General features: G+C 38.0%; 1 protein-coding gene across 2 annotated transcripts in view; it reads left to right on the top strand.

The window, feature by feature from the left end:
- PPP3CA (protein phosphatase 3 catalytic subunit alpha) overlaps window positions 1-24,175 on the top strand; it is a 187,999-nt gene that overhangs the window by 161,490 nt on the left and 2,334 nt on the right. The window contains exons 9-13 of one of the 2 annotated variants that reach the window (XM_057418028.1): window positions 2,915-3,040; window positions 5,823-5,897; window positions 14,469-14,553; window positions 18,608-18,705; window positions 21,443-21,472. In XM_057418028.1, the coding sequence (XP_057274011.1) occupies window positions 2,915-3,040; window positions 5,823-5,897; window positions 14,469-14,553; window positions 18,608-18,705; window positions 21,443-21,472 (414 nt within the window). The remainder of the gene's footprint in view (window positions 1-2,914; window positions 3,041-5,822; window positions 5,898-14,468; window positions 14,554-18,607; window positions 18,706-21,442; window positions 21,473-24,175) is intronic. The other variant, XM_057418029.1, reaches the window with a different exon arrangement.

Here is a 24,175-nt window from a genome sequence, read left to right as displayed (position 1 = left end):
ATATCATTCACCTAATAAAAATACTGCATACATTCTGATTGTAAATAAAAGATTTTTAAATGAAAAACTCAAAAAAGTATTTGTGATACTTATAACTACCATATTTTATTTTATTATTTCAAGACTGGGGTTGTTTTAGAAGACTTCCATCTCTGTTATTACCCTGCTCTACTGTATAGTGTTATTTTATTTCAAGTAGCTTTTGAAGTCATTTGTGGGGGAGCTGTACAGGCCATTTACAGAGGACAATAGTTTTTAAAATGCTGTTATGAGAACTTGGTTTTGTAAGATAATCAGATATATAAATTAATAAGATGGTATGAAGATTTTGGTTTTCACAGTAATCTCCAAATAAGTTCTTACTTAAAACAAACAAACTCCAAACCCACCTAAAGCCATTTATCTTTAATTTGACGTTTTTCTACTGTTCTGCTTATGATTCAGGCTTTTTTAAGGCCAGCTTTAAACATTCAGTGTAAAAATGATTTATTCAGCTTTCACAGAATTTAGTAATACACTTAATGGATAAATTGAAGAAACAGTGGGAAGGGGAACTACCTCAAGCTCACTATGATGACGAATTTGAAGGTTTAGTCCTTCTAAATGAATATTCACAACCATTAAGTAGTCCTTTTTGTGTGGTTTTGACTCATTTTTGCTCTATAGCCACAAACTATTTTTATTATGCAATTGGGTCCCTGTAGTGGAAGGAGAATGAATTTCAATCTGCCATGTATAATTTCAGCCAGAAAGTGATGGAGATATTAAGATCAACACTAGTTTTCTCATTTTTGCTAATAGCAGTATTAGGTCATTTATATTTTACTGAGCAGAAGAATGTCTGCCAACTGTCATACTAGGATGGGCAAAAGTCAAATGCAGTTTATTTAAATGGAGGGTGTCTGGCTGGCAAGAGTCCACGTAAATGTTAGTGAGCCATTTTCTGTGTCTATCAGTGAGCAGGCTTCAGAAACTCCCAGGTCACTCTGGACTCTGTCATTGGTCACAAAAAGGAAGACATTTAGCAGCCTGCTAAATTTTTGTGGGAAGAAACAGTTTAATGCATCAAAACAGTTTTTTATCTGACTGACACACACGTTAGTCAATGGGAGGAGATGAATAATCAGGGGAAATTGTTCTTCACCCTTCAGCCAGTGTTGCGATACGCTGCATTTCCTACAGTGCTATGCCGTATAGTCATGCAACTTCATTGCTGGCTGTTAAGTTATAACCAGCTACTGGAACTGTGTTATAAGTCTTGCTGGTTTTTGTTGGTCATCTCAAAACTATTTTTTTCTCTAAAAGCAAAGAAATATAAGCTCTTCTGTTTCATATATAACTCTGTTCACGTCCAGAAGCACATGTATTCTTTGCCTGTGAAACTTATAAATCATTGCATTTCAAGAAATAGATTCTGTAAATCAAAATATGCCCCAATTAGATTAGAGGTACTGTTACCAGGTTGAGTAACTGCAGTATGAAGGTATTACATTGTGTGTGTCTTTGCAAGAAGACAGAAAGAGAAAAAAAAAGAAAATACTAAAAAAAGAAGGAAGGGATGAGATTTGTTTTTACCGTTTCCCAAGCTGAGGCATTTAGGCCGTAAAGTGAACAATGAACATCCAGCATTGGATGATTTTTATTGAAAGACCATATTATTGAAAGCTCTCCCTCAATACATTCTTTTAAAGGCAGCTAATAGATCTGTGACACAAACAGCTGCTGAACCCGTGTCCATTGTCTGTTCTCCAGGTATTCTCAAAGAATGGCCTGAGGTTTGGGTAATCTGCAGCACCCTAGTAACCACTTACTGCTATGAGAATTTTCAAAAGTCCATGGAAGTCTAGATTTGGTGCTGAATATAGTGTTAGGGCAAACTTTATACTTTGGAAAATGAGGTTGGGTAAGGGCAATCGTCTAGGCATTTGTAGAGTTCATTTTATTTCACCTGCCACATTTTCAACATTACTTTGCTCCTTCCTAACCAAAGCAGTATTGTCCCTTTCTCTTCTGACTGCATTCACAGTTATACCCAAGCCACATTCAGCCTTTCCTTCTTCCATCCGACTTTTGACTGCACTGGGCCTGGGTACAATGGTCTCTTCTGTTTCTTACTGAAATGCTTTGTAATACTTTGATTTACTTTGTTCTGTTAATATTGCAAAAATAGGTTAATCAGATCCTGTTTCAGATACGAATCTTAAGTCCATTATCACAAGTTAACACTGAACTTGGCGTAGTGCTTTAAAAATGTAATCTGTCTTTTGTGTGTGTGTGTGTGTGTGTGTGTGTGTTGACAAGAATGGTACAAATTTCAAATGGTGCAAGACAAATAGTATTCATTTGAGCTGTAGGGAGCACAGTGTCGTGTACCCAGAATTTGAATACTGGGAGAACAAAGTATCATCTAGTATAATACTATGTATCAAGTATAATACTATGGATATATCAAGTATAATACTATGGATAAAATATGTTGAAAACGTTCATTGGAAAAGCAGCATTCAAGCTCTTTAGTGATGAATGCTCTTCTGTGTTATGTCCAGAGTATGGTTGTGAGGAGCTCAGATAACTGTGAAATGGGTGGTTGTGGGTGCTCTGCCTCATTCTCTGCTGGTAGCAGATGCTAGAGCCTATATTCGTCACTACTCAGAGTTATTAATTCACTTACCAGCCCATCTTAGGGCCAAGGAAAGCTGACGACACCACTTTCAGATTGAAAATGGCTTGCAACTTCTTAAAGGCTGTAGGCTGTATCCTATTATAACCAGCAGCCAAGTGCTGCCACTGGGTGAAGTGGTTCAAAGGTGGTGAACAGCTCTGCCGGCTGCGCACACTGTGAGTGTTACTGGCCTGGTAGCTGGGCACACACGTGTGGCTAATGTCTCTCTTGTTTCTCTTTTCTCCCACCTAGCTGCAGTATTGAAATATGAGAACAATGTTATGAATATCAGACAGTTCAACTGCTCCCCTCATCCATACTGGCTTCCAAACTTCATGGATGTGTTTACCTGGTCCTTGCCATTTGTGGGTGAGAAAGGTACGTAAATTGGCTCTTTAGAAACTTCAGAATGGTTTCTAAATCACTGTGCATGTGGCCTCTTTTATTTGAAATGGCAAGAATAATTTGAAGACAGATAACTTGCTTTCAAGGACAAATTTGAAGAAACAGGCCTCAGAGGGACCAGCAATTACTAATGGTTAATCACACTTCTCAGATGTTTTTATAATTTCCACTCTTTCCAGGTAACGATGCCATTATGTCTCTGCTGTAAAAGCAGATTTTATTGCAGACAAGAGGTGCATTCGCTGAATAAAATTCTTTTCAGTTCTTCCTTTATAAGCTCTTAGACATTCTATTGGATATTGCTTCCTGCTCAAGCTGCAACACAACAGACTTCACTACTTCAGGGTTACATCCTTACCCAGCATTCATTTCTGAGAAGGTGATGATGGATTCCTTTTTCATCAGCAAACACAGAGCTGGTGATAGAATCATAGAATAGTTATGGTTGGAAAGGACCTTAAGATCGTCTAGTTCCAGCACCCCTGCTATTGGCAGGGACACCTCACACCAAACCATATCACCCAAGACTCCATCCAGCCTGGCCTTGAACACTGCCAAGGATGGAGCATTCACAGCTGCCCTGGGCAACCCATTCCAGTGCCTCACCACCCTAACAGGAAAGTACTTCTTCCTTATATCCAATCTAAACTTCCCTGTTTAAGTTTTAATCTGTTACCCCTTGTCCTATCACTACAGTCCCTAATGAAGAGTCACTCCCCAGCATCCTTGTAGGCCCTTGTATGCCAGACCCAGTCTGGTTAACTGCTCTGGAGTGATGGCAGGAGGAATGAAAGCCTGTTCCTCAGCCCCTTCTCTACTCAGGGCATATGGTGGCTCATTGCTGGCAAGAAGACTCTGAAGAACATAAATGGTGTTTTATTGAAACAAGATGCTCTTGATGTTGCCTGAAGACAACTTGATGCTGTGAATGTCAAGCATACAAAAGGCATGAAAACACTTTGGTCTAACATATTAAATGGGTACATAATGCAAACTGTTTAAATCCCAAGTCATTTTATTCAGGGCCTGAGATGAAGCTTGCTTTGATCCATCCATTACAATATATTGCTGCAACAGCTATTATTGCTGGAAAACTGTAATAAACTCTTAAAAGCTGCTTGGAATAGCAGTTCTCTCTTAATAGGCAACTGGAAACTACAGCCAGCTGTGGCTCTTACCTGCAGTCATTGACCGGCTTGGTTTTCAGCTACTCTTATGTATGAGGAAAGCCGCGAGAAGCCTGAGGTCTCTCTGAACAAAGCTGATAGACAATGAAATAGGGATTAACAAAGAATAGACAGCTGTTTCCACTAATGGAGACATTACATAATCCACAATGACGTGTGCTGCGGATTCTTGTGAAGCAGATAAAACGCTTGCATTTTCTTCAGCTGTGAACTCAGCCAGGCCATTTTTAGAATGGGCCTGTTCTCCATACATGCTGAAGTCCTGTAAGACCCTTTTGTAAGGCCAGTTTTTCAGATGTTTATATTAGTGGCCTCTTCGGGTGAGGTTGCAGGATGCACAGCCAGATTTGTTGAGGTTCTGAGACCATGGACACTCCTCCTTCTTTTTTGTTGTGTTGTTTTCTTTTTGTCTGTGTGTGTTTGTGTTTGATCCTTCATGTCTTCCCAATGGTCGCTCTTACCAATTGCTTGGAAATTTTAGAGCCCCCTGGAAGTGAAATCAGCGTTTTCCTTTTCTCCACAAAACAAAACTCATGGGTATAAGAGATGTTCTACACAGCTTTTTGTTTCCTTTTTTTTTTTTATAGATTTTTTTTTCCTTCAAAGGCCAACCAAGGTAGGAAGCTGTTGGTTTCACTGGTGGTTGTTAATGTGGAAAGTCTTTCCACTAATCCTGTCAAAGGAAATATTAAATCCTGCACTAATGTAGGGAAAATATAGCTTTGTCCCCACCCTTCTAATATTCCAAGCCATCATAGTTGTCACAGAAGAGGATCTTAATAACTACTTGATTAAAAAATTTAAAGTTTCAACTTGTGTAGCTAGTGCAAGACTAGACATGCCTGGTAACCATTTTAATGATGCTTTCTACATGTAGATGTAGTGGAGTTCATTTCAATCTGCTAATGATTTCACATTTTACCTCATAACTTCGGCTTTTTTGATCTCTTACATTTCCTTGGTTGTGATTTTTTGTGGGTGGTGGGTTTTCTCGGGTTTTTGGCTGTTCTTACTCTGTGTGCTCTCTGGTTAGTATCTCCCTGCTGCCTTTCCAGGAGGAGCTGGGGCCAGATTAGGGGTTAGCCTGAGGCTGACTCTTCCATGTGCAAAGTGCAAAGTAAACAAGCTGAATATATTCTGTATTCACCAATAATGTTTATATTGAATACAGAATAGTTCCAGCTGGAAGGAACTTTAAACAATCATCTAGTCTGTTTGCCCTGATTTCAAGGGACACTGCCTCTTTGGTGAAATTGTATTGAGGAGGAGAAAACAAAAGTTACCCAGTTTATTGACCACTGCAGAAAGAGAGGTTTTTAAACACACCTTTTTTTAAGGTCTATTTGTTGTGGTGTCTTTGGAACAATTGTTATGGAAAACTGTACTTTTTTAATTACAGAAGACACTTCAATCTTACATTACTACATGAATAAAACAAGGCCATGTTGTTTAAAAAGTGGGTGCTGTTTTTGTCCTGAATCTTCATTGACACTACTACAGCTAGAGTTTTCTCTCTGACACACCAGGGAAGCTTAATATCAACATTTTGTGTTTTTGTTCTATTTTAGTGACAGAGATGCTGGTAAATGTGTTGAATATCTGCTCAGATGATGAACTCGGGACAGAGGAAGATGGTTTTGATGGTAAGAGCCTCCTGCCCTTGATTGAGGTTGTTTGCCTTGAAATTACTTGAAAAGGTTATTTACTAACCCTGGGATAATATTCTGAGTCCCATTTAAGTTATGTGCTGCTGAAAGCAACTGTTATGCTAGACTCCAGTGGATTTGCTCACTGCATGCTTTGGAAAGAATTAATGGATCTTCCGAACTGCTCTAACGCTTTCCTTGGTCTCACTCTTTGGGTTAAAAAGCCTAGTTTTCTCACTGTGAAATCTGGATTGTGTTCTCCCAAAGGGGTAAGATGTTGATTGCATGCATAAGATCCAAGGGATTCTCATAGAAAGTTTAATTATACCAATGAAATGATCTTCCTAGGATGAAATAAGCTTCCTGCAGAGCTCCTTCTAAAACATCAGCACCACAACTTTGGAAGACTTGTACTTGTGATGTTTCATTAGTCACCTCTTCTAAAATACTTGTGTATCTGAAAGGCTTTAGGAAGCAATAGAATAATAATAATAAAAAAAAAACAAACAACAAAACCAACATGCAAATATTCTGCATAATATTCTGACCTGGTTTCTGCTAAGGAAAGAATAGTCACTTTCTGTTGCCATTTGTGTTGGCGTTTATATGATGATAAGTTGCCTTGTACCTGTTGGTTGGACTTATAAATTATACTTTATATCTTGTAATTTGTGCATTCTTAGAAGTCAATTTATTTTACTAGATGCTGGTTTCTGTTACACTGTGCAAGAGTAAATTGCAGATCTCCAGAATGTCCCTTCTCAAAAATTCCATGCATCCCTGATATACTTACTATGGCTACTTCTAGTGTTAAAACAAACAAAAAACCCAAACAAAAACTAGGAAAATAAAAGAAATATTTAAAAATAAAAGGAACCCCAGAAAATCTAGCACTGCCAGCTATTCTCAAGATATTTGCAGGTAGAATGAATGAACAAGGAGAATGAAGAGCTTTCAAGTAAGAAATATTTAACAAAGTTGTATTTAATAATTAAACTTCTCTCTCCAAGTCTTTTATTTTTAATCTTTGGGAGAGGAAGGTGGATCACATGTTTTGACAAATGTTTCCTTTGCAATGGACAAGAAGGGTATGGATGGTAGCGCTTTGATTTTGCTGTGAAAGGCCAGATGGAAATTCCTGTACTGCATCTGCCACAGAGTGTGGACGTGAACAATTATCTTGCAGGACTTGGGACAAAGACTGAATGTATTGAAACCAGTAATCAGTGGAGAGAAGAAAACACCTGTTTGAATATTGTGCCCAGTTTTTTTCTCATGAAATTTAAATAAGTAGCTACTGTGTAATTAAAGCAGCGTGTGAAACAGTACGGAGGCATACAATGAGTAAAACTGTGTCAAATTAAACACAGTAGCAACAAAACCATGTGCTTAAAATCCTTGGCTCAAGAAAGCACTTAAGTGCGGGCTGAAATCCCACTGAATGCAGTGCCAAGCCAAAGGCTTTATGGGAAGGATTTTAAATTAGTTCAGCATTGGCCTAATACTTTCTTTTAAAGCTGTACTGTAAACTTCCGTAGCATGAGTGTAGGCTGATACCTGTAGTCCTTTTCTAAAAACTCTAGTGTGTCAGCGTCCCCATGCCTAAGCTGCAACTCAGGAGCACGTTTTCAAATGAAGTCAGAAACAATGAGGCGTTAGGGGTCTTTGGGGGCAGCAGCCCTCTTCAGCTGCAGGAGGCCTCTGCATCTATGGTGGTTTTAATGCAAGGATGATGACTCCACATCCTGCCTCCCCTGGAGTTTTACCACGGCACTCCTCCAGAGTGGAGTTTGCAGCATTGCAGGCAGACAGGCTGAAATCCTCTGGGCTTGCATGTGTGTGTGCTGCATAATGATATCTAACAGCATTAAAGTTTCCAGATGAGGAATAATTAAACTGTTCTGGTACTGTAATGCTAATATTGTTGTCTTAAATCTGCTTTCAGTTTTTTTTTTCTGTATGAATGATTTCTCTGTGTAAAACATTATGTTAGGGAAGATATTAGAAATGTTGTCTTCTGTAGCATGTCTAGCTAAAGTCAGAGCTGGCATATGTTCATGTCTGCTTTCCCAGCTAATCCCCTTAGAGCTGTAAAATGGGATCTGTGGTGCTGGTGCTGCAGCTTGCTATGGGCACACGCTTGTACCTCCAGCCCAGTGGGCGCGATGGGCTCATGGGTATTGTGCACATGGAAGAGGCTAGATTCGGGCATAAAAGTAAATGTGAGGGTTGATTCAAATTTAAATAGAAGCTGATATCTTTAATGTTTTCCTGATGGGTTATGGTTTACTATCTGTACAACAAAGGAAAAATCCTCTTTCTCTTAGAGAGATTTGAATTCCATATCTTTTCTTATTATTTTTTTCCTTTGGGGCCTTGCCTTTTGAGGGAGAAACTGCAAGATTTATTTTATTCGTGTTCTTGATGAAACAGACTGAAATGATTATCAGCTTAGAACTACTTCTGTAAAGGCTATATATTGACAGTCTTGCAGTGGTTCAGCATTTCCACTGTTGTTCAGTAATTTCTGTTCAGCTTCCTTGGAGGACTGCAGCAGTACAGTCCTATTTGCCCCCTGACATTTTTCTTTTGCAGTATTTCCCATAGAAGGAAATGCCTGATATCTGCAGCAGTGGGTGCGTTTTGTTTGATGGAATGATCCTTTAAAATCATCGCTTGTTTTTTATATCATCAGTAGTTTCCAGGGCTCGCTGCTGATTTCCTTTCTCTCCTTGCAGTTTGAACATGCCCTGACCTGGGTTCCCACATGTAATGAGAATGATCCATCACTATGGTTTGCACTGATCATTCATTTGCTATCTTCTCTTACACTTTCTTGCCCTCTGTCTTCCCCTCTCACTTTCCCCTTCAAAACAAAGCCCCATCAGTATTGTCTGACCTCACTGCATGGTGTTCTTCTGAGCCCTTTTTTTTAAATTATCATTGTTATTTTTGGTTCTGAGTCATGCATGTTGCATCCAGCCATGAGCAGGATGCTCAACAGCATGTATTCCCCCTTTTATTTTTTAATTTTTTTTTTTAATCTGTTATTTTGCTTAAGAAAACACATCATGGGGTTCTAATGGATTTGTGGTAGGCAGTTACTGTGTATGCTTAGTGGGAGAAAGCCTAAATAGCAGTCGTAGTGCCCTTTGTCCCTTACATCCCTGCTGGCCTGTATTGGCCTTTTGGATTCACTGATTTTAAAAGCAAGAAAATATGATAGGTCAAGTTTTCTTATCTCTGATAGTTTCCTCTTGTTGTACTTTCTCTTTCCTGTTTGCTGTGGTGACTGCAATGTAATCTGATCCAGAAAAAAATGTCTTGTGTGAACATTAGCTCATGTGCTGTAATGGTTTGTGCATCAAGTGTATCACTTAGCAACAGGAGCTGCAAATACCTCTACCTAGCCAGCATACAGTTGAAGTCCTGTTTTATTTTAATTAGCAACATTTCTGGCCTCATGCACGTGATTGAAAAAACAAACCTAATTAAAAGGGTGCAGTAATGTAATAAGCAACTTGACACAAATGCACTGCTTGCTTTGTATGCATCACTATCATGATTTGGCATAAAGACATTCCTAAATTACCTGCATTAATTTTTGTATTGCCTTCAAAGATGTAGCTCACAGCCTTCTCATGGAAAAGATGCTGTCACAGTGCAGCGATTATTCTGCAGCTGGAATACAGCTTCCCCAGTACAGTGCTGTAGTCCGAGCCTAAAGAGAATTACCAAGTCAAACTTCTTTTGCCAATCAAAACCCGGTTCTGCTGTTAACAGTGGCAGGCAAAATTTGCCACAGATCTTCAGTGCAATAAACTACCAGGGCAAGCCGAGCACTAACAAACACAGAAACTGATTGAGCAAAAGCAAATGCCTTGTCCTCCTTAGGTCTCAGTTGTTTACTAATGCCTTGATAAGAGTGTTCATGATACTACCTGGTGAGAGAGTTTTAGCTTTTCAGTGAGTTAATTATTACTAGTAGAGAATTTGAACGTTTTTCCTACTGGTTTGTGTTTATTCTTCCTCTAAACCAGAAAAGTTGGGCTGCAAAGTATACCTCATCTCTGTGAGTTGGTTGCAGAGGGGTATTTTAATATCTTTATTTATACATTCATTTATTTGGCCAGGTATGTTTGTTTCTGTGCCAAAACATTATTCATATGAGCCATACTATGGCATGTTGGTATGCTCGGCTTCTTGCACTAGCCTAGCAGCATGCACTAAATAACCAAGACCCCCAAAACACATGTCCTGGTGTAGTTACGCCTGGACACTGAGCGCTACATTTGTGTTGCTTTCAAACACGTTTCATTTTAAAATGCAATACCATGGTGCTCTTTGAATTTGTTAATTGTATGCTGCTGGCCCATTTAAATATGTATGCAGTAAATAGCACAGAGTTTGGAAGAAATAGCAGACATGTTTATCATACCAAGCTATTCTTTCAGATATTGGACGTAAATAAGCTGGAACAATTGGCTTGTTTCCTCTAAGAAAAGAGGTGTCATCAGGCAGGCCCACCCCACGTGAACTGGGGGGCTGTTTTTGAGAAGTGATTAAGCCTTATCAAAGCAGCTGCAGTAATGTAGGAGGAAGTGTGCGTTCAAGGGGTGGTAACACTAAGGCTAAGCTTTGCTGGTGATCTGCCTGCATGCTGGTTTCCTGCAAAACCTACTAACAAGACTTTAAGATGAAAAGTTTTCTTTCTCCCCCACCCCCATCATTCTTAATCTGTTTCTTTGCTTTTGGATATTCCCTGCCTAATTTGTTTCTTTTCTGTTTTTCAGACTTTACTTAAACATTACGTTTCCATTGATGTTGTCAAATGTTCTGTATTATCTTTTTATTTTCATTCTACAAACATCACTGATCTTTTTGTCTCCCCCCTCCCCTCCCTTCCCCTTTGGAATTCATAAGAAGATCCCATTTGTGCACAGAAGAAAGGTATTCAATAAGTTGGAAGGCTTAAGTTTCATTAATTTTCCTTATGCTTAATTAGATAATACATAATGTATTAGGATACCAGTGAGAGATTTTGATTTGGCTTTATTCCGCAGTGTTATTTTCTGTCTGTTCAATCCTACATCTCAGAATATTTTCTGACTTTACAGTATCTTTTTTTTTTCCTATTGTTCTGCTTCTTAATCTGAACGTCTAAATTATATTTCACATAAATCCTACATATCCAGCTTGCAAGATCTATGTTTGGATGCTACAAATCTGAAATCCAGTAGAACTTGTTATATTACTGAAGATTCAAAGCTTTTATTCTACCTCCCAAATAATTTTTGTACTCCAGTCTTAAACTTGGCTGTGTTCATTGTAGTCATACTGTTTTTTAAGTTCCTTCATTCGAATAGGGTTTGTTTAGGTATTGAAAGATCTTTTCAAACTAAACAATCCTATTGTCCTATGAAAGAAGAGTAGGAGGATATCTGAGCAATGTTTGCAAAGGCTAAAATTAACCTGTTTGCCCATAGCCAGTTCTCAGGTTATGACCCATTTAGTTTCACCTAAGTGTGTGCTTAAGAGTAGCTGAAGTAATTCATAAGGATTTGTATTAATAGTGAATTTCAGAGTATTCAGACTTGAAATGTGAGTCTAAGACTTATGTATAAATAGTTAGGGAAGCCAGATACTGTATGGATTAGTGGTATTCAGTCAATACTAACAGGGTAATAAAATCTTTGTAAATAGCAGGTGCAAAATTTAGAAAATAATGTTTTAAAAAAACAGCAGACATAAAATCATTAATTTACTAATCTAGTAAACATAGAACATTTTAAGTCATTTTCATAGCCCTGTTACGAATTAGGAAATTCAATGGAGACCAAGATTTTTTTAAGTGTATTTTTTTTAGTAACCTTTTTTGTGTATTGATGAGAAACAAAATACTCCTTTTAGGCCTGTTGTGGTGTATGATTAAGTATTTTTTTTCCATTCTTATTTTACATTTAAGTGTAAGGCATCGTGTTTCACTTCAGTCATAAATTGTATTTGCTGTTTTCAGTTCTCAAATCTTCTGGAAGTTAAGCAGTGATTGAAAAAAGGTTGAATATACTTACAAGATCTAGAACAGTGTGGGTTTTTTAATAAGCAACTAGACATAGTGACACTTGGGGGGAAAAGACGTGTTTAAGTGTTTTCAAGGTATAAAAGGCTGAAAAGCATGTTGTGTATATGTTGAGAGTGGAGTTCAGCGAGATTGTCGTAACCGAGGCAGGAATGTACCCCCTCTGTTTCTTGAAGAACTGAGCTGAATCATTGCTGTTTAATTTAAATTTTTCATTAAGCTGTTATGAATATATTTAATTCAGTTGCAGCTGAATTACAGCTGTTTCTCCCACTCTTTATTGTCTAGAATTAGACATTTATGCCTAAGACTTAATGTCTTTATTTTTTTTTAGCTTTATAGTTTTTATATCTTTTTGTTATATTTTTATCTTTATGTGTGGGAGATTTGAAAGCCATCATTCTAAGCATAGTTTCTTTCAGTTTGAATTTCAAGATACAAGCTTGTAATTTCAAGACAGTCTAGGAGGACAATTAGAAATGCCTGGAAATAATGTATTAATACCTTGCACTGTTTGGGTTTAAACTTGATCTTGACCATAATGTGAAGAGTTACAGTGAAATTAATCCTGAACTTTTATATTGTTATTCATGATATTTGTTCCTGCAAATAAGTTTCCTAGCTTTCTTTTGAACAGCTCTAGGATTTGTCAATTGAGTTTATTTTAAATTTGGAAAGTTTTTTTGCAAAGGATGGCTATTAGCTTTTTTAAATTTAAGCACAGAAAAAAAAAAAAGTACCTTCTTTTCATCTCCTCTAAAGTGCCAAGGTATCAGCCAGGCCACCTAGTCATCTAGTATTTGTCATGAAGCAATGCTTGCATTTCCAGCGGTAGTCTCAAGCTTAATTGCAATTGGGAAGTCTGCCATAGGAAAGATGACAGTGTGGATAGGAGAGCCGTGGACTGCCATCAGCAGAGATGGGAGAAGAAAGCTAAACCTGTGAGAATTATTGCACAGTCAGCTCCCAGAAGCAGCCCAGCAAGTCTTCTGCATGGCAGCATTGAACCTCACCAGCACTGCCCAGAGCAGCTGGGACTGCACAGAGGAGTGAACCACTGGTGCTGCCGAAGCAGATGGGACTTTTGCCATTGAATTCAGTGGAGCCTGTATTTCATTATGAGCCCTTCAGGCTGAAGTTGCTTTGTGCTCATAAGACAACAAAGAAAGGTCTGCACAGCAAGGCCCCATGGCTGTGTCTTCTGCAGCTTTTCAGCTCTTGCACCCATCACCAATGTTTACCAGTGTCTTGTTCTCCTGCCCAGTACCCGCAAGCGGCTCTCGCTGCCACTGCCTTGGCTCCCTGGGGCTGTCCCCTCTGCTGCCATAACCACCTCCCTCATTTTTTGTCCCTTTCTGCTCATTTAGCTTCCATGATGGACTATGGATCAATTTGCTATGAACTGAAAATAGACATTTTTATTTTTGTCCTTGGATTCTGGAGCAGTGAAGAAGGAAGTGGTACTGTGATTTGTAGTGGTTTTCAGGTGGCACTCCTGAACCTCCCATACAAGCCAAGGTTACCTGTTATTCAGAAACCTTTGAGAGGAAACTTCATAGTATATGTAGTTATGATTGTGGTAATTAAATGGTTTACTTAGTATAGCATGGCGTTTTCTTGGGGACATGGGAGGTCCTTTTTAAAAGAAATTCCTCATCCTGATAACTTAGGTTTTCCCATTCAGGTGGTTCTCTTGGATGCACAAATAATATTCTTGGTTTTGATGATATCCAGCTAACAGGTGTACATGCAAACTTAGCTGGACTGTAGTCTCTATTCCAGCATGCCTTTTTATTTATTTGCTTATTTAAGGCAGATTACAGTGTGAGTTCACAAATTTCAATGTATTGTAATTTTGAGCTGGCTATAGCGGTAACAAGCAGGAATTTGCTGTATGGAACTCTTAAGCACAGCCAGCCAACACAATACCTACCATTTCATGCTGGTCTTCGTGACTCTGCCTTTAGGTTTTATAACCATTTAAATACTTTTTAACTAGGGTTGGGAAAACACTAACTGGACCCTCTTTCCCTTAATCTTAACCCTTAAGGGTTAAGGTTTTCCAGAAAATTAAATGAAATGTGATTGTTTTCACTTAAAATTATAAGATTATGAACTAGGTTTTAACTCCATTGTTGACTTTTAACTCCTTTTTTTATGGTTTTGGCACTGTTCATGTTGGCATTTTCAGTTTTTTGAAGAAATTTGTTTTCAAAAGGGTATGATCTCGGAAACTGTTTTTGAAATGGAAAATTAGATTACATTGAAAAAGCATGCAGCTTTAATGTGTAGCAGGAAAAGGATCATGTTTCTAAAGGTAGTAATAGCTAGATTGATCAAAAACAATCAGTCTTGAGCGATAAACAAAAAAAATGGTGGTTTTGGGTTTGCATATAAATATGGCTTAATAAGTTTCTTGTATTTAGAGTTCAAATCACTGATATGTTGTTTACAAATCCCTATAACTGTTTTTAATGTGTTTTCCATAGGAGCAACAGCTGCTGCTCGAAAGGAGGTTATAAGGAACAAGATAAGAGCAATAGGAAAAATGGCTAGAGTTTTCTCAGTGTTAAGGTAAGGTTTTGTGCTGTTTCAGCTTTTTAATGTTAAAGAACATCTTTCACTGATTACATAAAACACTCTACTGTTAATCAAATAGCAAATTTGATATTTTAGAATACCAGCCAACTGCATTTTACTGGAACCTTTTAAAGATTGTTTTATTTATACGGTACTGCTATTTATTATGACTCTGAATAATCCTCTTCCTCAGGGCTTTTGCTGAATGTAAAACAGACAAACAAAATACATCAGCAAAGAAAATTGCAATTACCCTTTCTTTTTTAAAGACTTTTTGCTCACCAGGTCTACTAATTAACTCTTAGCCTCTTGTGAGGCCAGAGTTAAATGTAGAAAAAGGGTATGTTTCATATCATGTCTTATTAAAAAGGAAGCCAACTGTCCCACTTTGTCACCCACAGTTGCTGCTACAACCGTGAGTAAAGATGATTAGATAAAAGCATTAGGGTCATTTAACTAAAAAACCAGGAAGTCCTTGTGCAGACAACAGCAATCATTACCTTAGGCTGCACTCCCCCAAACACATGAGCATGAGTAACTAATTGCTACCCAATGTTTAGGACTCTCCATTTGATGTCTCTAAGCAGAAGAGAAAACATGCTGTACTGTGCTATGCTGAAGTCTAAATATAGAAAATAGAGTTCTCCCTCCCTTTGAGCAGAGGTTTTTTTTTTTTCCACAGGAAATTGTATGTTCTTTGCTGTAGTCAGTTTATGGCCATTATAGTTAGTGCAAAATCAGGGGATTTTTTAAAGTACGTATTAATATGCTTATATGATTGATATTAAAAAAAAAAAGGAAACAAAAATAGTTACTTGAAGAATACACTCTTAATTTCAGCTGAAACTCTCAAAGTTGCTTGATTTGAGGCTCTTCCTTAGCATGCAGACAGTGGGCAGGTTGTCGGTGGGGCTTTGCATGGCCACAGCATTTCACCCACATGCTGCAAATTGCAGCAGCATAGCTTTAAATAGCATAGTGAGATGGAGGACTTTGTTCCTGGGCTTCCCAAAGTGTTATATGTGAATTACTAGTGATGCACAAGCTTCTTTAAAGTGGTACCCATAAAAAAAGAAAAAAAAAGAAAAACTGGCATCTTGCCTTTTCTCTGAGCAAGACTGGGGAGCAATCAAATGTTTCCACTTGCTCCTCTGTACCAAGCCTGGCAAAGAGCCTGGAGCTGACATTGCTACCACCTTTGTAAAACAGCACCGTTATTTTTCTCTGATAGTTGAGCAAACGAAAGTTTTTGGAAACCTGGCTTTCTCCCATAACCTTGAACTGCAGCTTCTGGAGTTGCTGTATTTTGTTGTGGAGCACCTTTTGAAATGTAGGATTAATTCAGCAGTAACATGTATTTTAATATACAGAAGGGCCTGGAATTAGGTGCACAGCTGGTATATTTGAGTTTGCCAGATGATTGACATCACCTACGCATCAAAGACTTTTTCGAAGGGAGCTATGGGGCGGAAGTTTTTCAGTGGTTTCAGGGTGGAAGAAGCGTACGTGGTAGTTTTTGCATGTGTCCTGTTGAAAGTGATCTGCATAAGCCTCATAGCTTAGGGTTTTAGCACCATTTGAAATTTCGAGCCCTCTTAAATTATTTCACAAAAATTAACATTTTAAGGCACTGACGGAAATCAGTCTTGACCTTTCCTGAAAAGCAGTGAAATTCATCTCAGAGAGGGATATTCATGAGACAATTTTTTACCCTTACCACATACATCTCAACATCTCCAGAAGACCAAAATGGACTGTATCCAGTAGAGAAGAAGCCAGTGTCTCACTCACTGAAACTGCTGAGACTTACACAGTTCTTGGTTACTGGTGGACCATAAAACTTTGCAGTGAGGACTGAAGATGAAGTGTATATTTGTTTTCCCTTAGCTTTAACCAGCAAATACAACCGCATCCTTACTGTGGTCAGAAGATTGGTCAGCAAATAAGTATCTCCGGTACGCAGTTTTGCTGACCAGTTACCAGGAAGGAGAGTGACATTTCATCCCAGCCACCTCTTCTCTTTTGATGGGAAAATTTGATGCTCCTCAGCTAGGTGCCAGGCTCTAGACAGCAAAAACGACATGAGGTTAATCTTGCAGATATGGCTCCTATAGAAAAGCCTGGGTTATCTTCTCTGTCTTGCCAGCGCAACCCACATGTAACACGCGAGTGTCTGATAATTGTGTGTAACCCCACAGACTGCAGTGGCACTGCCATCTGATCCAACCTATTTCAGAAACCTTTGAAGTTGCTATTTGAGTCATGGTTGATTTCTGACATTTATTTCACTAATTCTTGAAAAATGTTTCTGAATGATCAGCACCTGATCTGAACACCTTCAAAGAGCTCAGTCAAACATCCCTTTTCTGATGTGGAGTAGTCACTTTCCTCAAGGATATAACCTGAATGTAAAACTGAGATATTTTCAGCCACTTTAGTCTCAAAATTAGATATAAAAATTGTGTAGTATTAAGTTTCAAATGTTCTAAATGGGCTTTGCTGAGAATAGCCATCATAGAAAGATTGGGTTAAGCTCAGTGGAAGACCTCACGATACCCTGTCATTGCCTCTCTCCAACTTAGTTTCACAAGTCCGAATTTTCTTTGGATATATTTAGACAGCCAGGAGGTAAATAAAATATTTAATCAGTTTATTTTCCTCTTTTTAAAATGAAAGTAAAGGACATAAGGTAGAAAATAAGGAACACTGAAGGCTAAAAAAATGTTAAAATTTGTGATACAGAGGTTTCTTGGGAATATGCAGTTTAAAGGTAATAGAAATACAGTGAACAAATTTGCCCTATGAAGGTGAAGCTAAAAGTGCCATTGCAGTTTAATCTAAGAAAAAAATCAACAAAGAAATGGATTGAATTGAAAATGCAGATTAAGCATTTACTTGCAGTGGCAAATAATCAAGAGAAGGCAAAAACTTTGCTGTGTAATTCTTGATGGTGCAAATACTATGTTAATTCTGGAAATTTGGCTGTTGCATTAATTCTAATTGCTTGGGAAACTTGCAAGCAAAACCGTCACAGTTTGATTTTGACTATTACACAAAGAGAAGTACATACAAGGAGAATCATTTTCAAAGTAAAAATAGAACTTGAGTATATGTAGTAGGTAAGCAAGAGTTGTTTGAAATACGTGAGTAATTCAGGGCATATAGGTCTGAAGAAAATTATAAGTAGTAGAATTGCTGAGACAGTTTTGATAGACAAAGCCACATTATCCCCAAGTGAATGTGGAACTAAATTCTTTCTTTGTGTTTGCTTCCTTCAGCTTAATGTCCTTATGTATTTCAAAGTAAAGCACTTCAAAATAGTTTTCTCTTAAAGAATTGAGGTCAGTTTTGCTACTGAGAAAGTATGTCATCACAGACAGCATTACAGTACTCACATAAATCTGTATTTAATGGCTTGTCTGACAGAGCTGTTGTATTAAAAACTGTATGTATATGAAGACTGGCAAAACATATTTAGGTTTTCTAAAACGTTTTTCCTGAATTCAGTATTATTTTTAGCATACAAAACTATGAAGAATAGTGCTAGTAAGTGCTTATTAATTTTAATGAGCTTTTAGCTGCCTTTTTTTTTTTAAGTGGCTGATGATCATTAATAAATAATGCACCTGAGTGCTGGTGTAGGCAAAAGCAAAACAACAATTTAAGTTGATTTTGGACCACATAGCATAAAATGCTTAAATATATTGTTGGCAATAACTGCTTCTTTGGTCCTCCTCTTACCAAGTTTGTGGCTTTATGTGTATATATATATGTACTCAAATGTATGTCATAGGTTGTTTCATAGATGCAGGTTATAGTGTTAACTGTAGTGGGACTGTCTGTATGGTGTAGTGCAAAGGGGAACCACTTACATAGCAGTGAGGGGAACTGCACTAGCGCTAGTGGTATCACCGGATTCAGTCTGTCCTGATAAGGAGATTGGAAATAACGACATCATTGCAAGGCAGGTGAAGCATGTCTGGTGTTTAAAAAAAAAAAGACAATTATTTACTCCTGTGTTGTTTTTTTTTTTTTTTTCCTTCTGCAGAGAAGAGAGTGAAAGTGTGCTGACGCTGAAAGGTTTGACTCCAACAGGAATGCTGCCCAGCGGTGTGCTCTCTGGAGGAAAGCAAACACTGCAAAGCGGTAAGCATGTTTGCCTGTGTGTGTCATTATGTGTAAAGAATAAACAAAGCACAGTTGGTTTTCAGCTGCAGAACCTAAGAAGAGAAATCACAGTTTTCTCAGGAAAAAAATCAAGGGCAGAGTAAACCAGGTGGTTTGTTGTACTGGAGCATTTGTGGGTAGTTCATGTAGGGAAACTTCTCAAAACTTGCTATGTACCACTAATTTTCAAAGAGAGGGGGGAAAAATCCCTTGAAATCAACTGTTCAGAATGGTAGATCAGCATTGCATGTGAAATGCACTGTTTCCACACTTTACAGCATGGTTTTGGGTTTTTTAAGAGCAGCCTTTGATACACAGAGTACTGGAGGTTCAGCTTAGATAATGACAAGCTCTTATTTTATCTGATTTGTTCTTCCTCATAGAGAATCACCGATGGAAAATAGCTCTAGAATTAGATTTTCTCTCCTAGCAATTCTAGGTGACAGCATGAGAACAATTTCACTCTGATTTAAGGCCAACTAAAGGGAAGCTCTTACAAAACACCACATTTGCCTTGTACACAAACACAATACAGATTGTCAGTTCAGTTTTATACCAAGTGCTTCTAGTTACAGGAATTCTCTAAGTCTATAGCAAGGCTGCTTTGATAAAATATTCCTTTTGGAATAAGGAGCTGCAAAGTATTTAATTTACTACTGTAAGCTCTCTTTTTTTTTTTTTTTTCCTGTGTGTATTGCTGTAGAGTATATTGCAGGCACATAAGAATGTTTCTTTCTTATTGAGGTTCTTTTGGCAGCGGATGTAAGAAATAGAAATGCTTTATAACCTTAACACAGTCTCAGCCTCTTGTTTTCCTGTTTCTTTCCTGGAGCATTCTTTCTCTGTATTTTTCCCTTTACTGTCTCTTTTACCTAGAAGATTCAGGTATATGGTGGTAAACCTTCTTTTCCCTTTTTTTCCCTTTCCTTTTTTCTTTTTGATGACTTGTGTGTTACTGGCATAGTAACGTTCTGCTTTGAAAATGCTGCAATATGATTCCACAGGATGCCTTTTTTGATGGGGTTCTGGTGTTTACCTAGGCTTTCCTCCATATAGTTTCTTTACATTTGTCAGAAAATTTGGTTCAAGGAAACTGCTATTGCTGCACTAGCAAAATGTTAGGAACAGAAATGGATTTGAGCAAATTGCCTAAAGTTGTTGTTACCGTGGCTAAAAGGAAAATCTCCTCATACTGCAGTATTCTGGCTCAGTAAAACATTACTATACACAAGTTTCTGCCTTACTTAACATGTAGTGCCCCATTCACCAAATACTCTGTAGTTTACATAGTTTCTGTTAAGCATACATTCACATTACCATATGTGTTAACAGAAAATATGAGTAGTATGTTCTGTTGTGAAGTATACATTTCAGTTGTCATTTCTTTTCTAATGTGTCAGTGCTGGTTTGGATCTGGTTATTCGTTTTAATTTCCCATCCTAGTTGTCATGTTTCCTTTTAAGTTTGCTTTGGTTTCGTTCCTTGATTTTTGCCATCTCTCTTGCTAAGTAGCTTGAGAGGCATAGGCTTACCTTGGTGCATGGGGGTTAGCTCCTCTCATTTCCCCATGCAGCAAGATAATAGTATACATGTTTTAGTATTGAACTCAATCCATATTTAACATCATAACTACAAAAAAGAAAAAGTTTGGATTTAATGGAGGATGAAAAATCTTTTACATAGGGGAAAGAAAGACAAAAAGGAAGAGAGGGATTCCAAAAAACTTGGCTTCTTGAGCTATTATCTAAACCAGAGAAGTTCTTGAAAATCAAAGTTTCTTTTTAAATATTTGAGCTGTACCATTGCTATATTGGAATGCATTTGCTGATTTTGTATCAGCTTATAAATCTCTGACTGTAGAAACAAATTCATGCTAAAGCTGATGGGAGGAATTCAAATGAAATTATGTCTTGAAGAACAACGAACGGTTTCAAAACAGTGGTAACATGGTATTCATAATACTGCAGCAGCCTCCCAGTTACAAACTTTTCTCTCTCTGACCAGGCTTTGCAATATTAGAGGTCCAACAGCTTTCAATCTTGTCTCCATGTCCACTGCTCTAAATAAAATTTTAGAAGAATGCTGTTTTCAAAGATGGGGTTGACAAGAAGGATGCTTATAGATGGAGCAGACTGGGTGAGATTGCAAGCAAAGGCAAAGCTGTCTGAGCAGACTCTGTCCTATGCTGTGGGGAGGTTTCTTTTAGTCAGGAGACAGACAAAAAATGGTTCTGAGAAGTTGTACATGTGGCTCTTGTGCTTTGTACGGGCAGCTAATGCTTTTCAAGGTGACATTGTGAGTGGTACGAATTTTGTGTGATAGCTTTGTGCCATTTTTTCGTTCTCTTTTGACAGGGCAAATCAAACTGCTCTTATTTAAAATGGGGAGAATTATACAATGACCTTTTCAGGTCAGATGTGCAATATGGAAAACATTTTCATTTTGTAGTTCTTTTGCGTCAAAAGAAAACTTCTCAAATGTGTCTTTAAAATTCTTTAGTTTGTGAAACTTCTGCTTCAAAACAAACTGTAGCTTAATTCAATCTGCAAATTACTGTTTCTATGTAAGCATTTCTCTGTCTGTCTGTTTTGCCAAAATCCAGCACTTACAGTAACATTAGTGTTGTAGCTCCTTTGCTATTCACTGACTTGTTCTTAGAGTTAAAATCCTCTGCTCATTTTTCTCATTCGTTTTGCTACCCCTTTCTTCTCTTCAGCTACTGTTGAGGCTATTGAGGCTGATGAAGGTAAATTGGCCAGTCCCCTTTCTGTTGGTGCCACAACAGATAAGGGCTCTGCTGGGTGTATTCATTTTGCTGTAGCTTGTACAGATTGTGTGGGTGTTGGGCTAACAATTGTGGCTCGGTATTAACCAAAATGTAATTGCTTTAAAGGGGAAAATGTTTTTTGGTTCTTTGGTTTTTGGTTTCTTTTTTCCATTGCTGCTGTTGTGGTTTTATTTCTTTCTGAAAGTTACAATCACGTTGGAATTGCTGTACGTTGAACTAAGCACTGAATAATGCCACAGGAGATCAGGGGACTTGGATTTCATGGGACATAACTCGGCAGCAGCTCATAAATACTCTGTGACACATAGCTCAAAAGCTGTACGCTGGAGGCTAGGTTTTGCCTCTGCCTCAAAGTACTCTCAGCAATCTCTGGTCTAGGAAAACACACAGCTTTTTCTAAATATTCTCTCTTTTTGTTATGTTTTTTTCTTGGGTTTTTTTTTTTCTTCTTTTGCTTCAGTTTGTTTCCTTTCCTTTAGGTCACTAGTAAAAACTTTTTATTGGTCTTTTGTTACAGTTCAGCATGTTTCTGTTTCTCTTTAAAAGTAAAACAACATGAGACATTTGTCTGCAAGATGTCTGCTTCCTCTGGCAGTTTACACACTGGTTATTAACATTAGAGCAACCATTAACACCAGCACCATCTTAGCTACAAATACAAAGTGACCGACTGCCTCAGAAGATTTGTGAATGTTTAGTATGGAAAACCATGGTGCTTTATTGACAGACCTCTAACTTAACTCTGAAGCAGTTTTATCACTATGGTTAAAACCTCAGTAATCACGTATTGCAATGTAGATGCACAGTATTCATCCAGCACTGTGAAATTTTGGAAGAAGAATTTTCAGAATTCCCCTTTAAAACAAAATTCTTCAGTTGTATTTTGTTCTTGCCCCTCTCAAATTTTCTGTGGGTATTTTTTTTAGTGAATAAAAATAAAAATCTGATGATTGCTGTCTGTTGGTAAGATATGCCCTTTTGGCCAGTTGAATTTGTTTTTGAGTTTTGTAAAGCAGTGAATAAAATTACAGAACAAACAAGTAAGAGAAAATACAACTGCTTTCTAAATAGCAGTGAGTAAGCTGCTATTTATGTTGGAATTATCTATTCCTATTGGCAATATCTAATCTGCAGTGTGCATTCTTGTTGACAGTTTGGCTGTTTTCTGTGATTTTCTGTGACTATGTGTTGTGTTTTAGTACACTCTTAATGTAAACTGCTAATACTCATTGTCTGACCAGCAACTACCGCAGAGCACCTTCCTCAGTATTACAGAAGATAATGTGTCTGCTTGAAATACGGTCAATTGAATGTGCCCCCATTCCAAAAATATATGCGCCCTTCAATTAATTCTTGCTTTGCCATCCTTGCTAGTTAGACACCATAACCATAGTTTTGATGACTAGTCTGTGTAGACAAAGCTAAAGATGGAGAAAACGTTTTGCCCTTTACCAACTGTCCTTCTGCAGTTTGATTCAGGGCCCAATAACACTAACCGGGCTGTGCTGCTGGCGAGCTCCAGGACACAGCAAGTGTTTCAGCTTCAACATAGCCATCCATTAAACTATTGCTTTAAGGGATTGGCCTGGGTGTTTGTTAAATGTCTTCATTTTTGTGGTAGAAGATAAAGTAAAAGAAAAACCCAATAACAAACAAAAAAGAAACTTGAAAAAACTCACTGTAGGGCCTGTTCTGTTTTCACTGTTCCATCACTGCTCACTTGACTAATCACCATTATGATGATGTTGTTTTCTGAGTTGAAGTATAATACATGTTTTAAAACCCATGCACTTCACAAAGTTCCAATATAACATTTGTGAAACTGGCTTAGGAACTAAATCCTGAGGCAAACAGGATCTTTCAGTTTTCACAGGAATGGTTGGCAAAAGTATCAGCATGAAAATGCTTTTCTCGCTCCCTTCAAAATGTAAGGAGTGGTAGATTGGTACCAGGGATGTTCCGGGGTTTGGGCTTTGTTTCCTTTTTTGGTTTTTTGTTGGTTTTTTTTTTTCAACAGAAGTTACCAGCTTATCCAGACTCAGGACTGCATGTTGAAAGGAGAGCAGGAGTACTTTGGGGTAAAGAGGAGATAAAGGGAGGGAAGGAATATTGAATTTGATCTTTGAAACTCCCCTACCGTTTTCTCCCGAGGGAGTCTGCAGTTTCCTGGTACTAACACACCATTTCTGCTCTATGGCATGTTAAAATAGAGACATCGCAAAAGTGCCAGTTTGGGAAGTGCAGTGCATTGATTTGGTGCAGATAAGAGAAAAACACACAGAAGGCAATGACAAATTATCTGTGGAGCTGTGACCCGCTGTTTGCCTACAGTGCTTTTTTCTCTTTTGCTTTAAATCTAAAGATCTTCAACTCTTCAATTAAATACAGAAAAAAAAAAAAAGAAATAAAAATCACTCTCTACAAATAAATTCCTCAGCCTGTAGTTGCTTTCTGAGGTTGGTGTGGCCTCATTAATGTTGCTGCTGAAGGGCAGATCAAAAGTCCTCAGGTTCAGTTGGAACTTTGGTCCTTTGCCAGTGCATTTCCAAAGTAAAATTGTACAAATATGCCAAAATGACGATATCCCTGGTCCATGTTGCATGGCGTTACTGCTGTTTAACTCAAGCTGTCCAGGGACAACTCGGTGAGGGTAACTAGCCT

This window comes from Pezoporus wallicus, unplaced genomic scaffold (genome assembly GCF_028554395.1).
Source record: "Pezoporus wallicus isolate ANWC-B61680 ecotype Strahan unplaced genomic scaffold, APGP_CSIRO_Pwel_v1 contig_6999, whole genome shotgun sequence".
In the NCBI taxonomy this organism is placed as follows: Eukaryota; Metazoa; Chordata; class Aves; order Psittaciformes; family Psittacidae; genus Pezoporus; species Pezoporus wallicus.
This window is presented reverse-complemented; position numbering and strand designations above follow the sequence as displayed.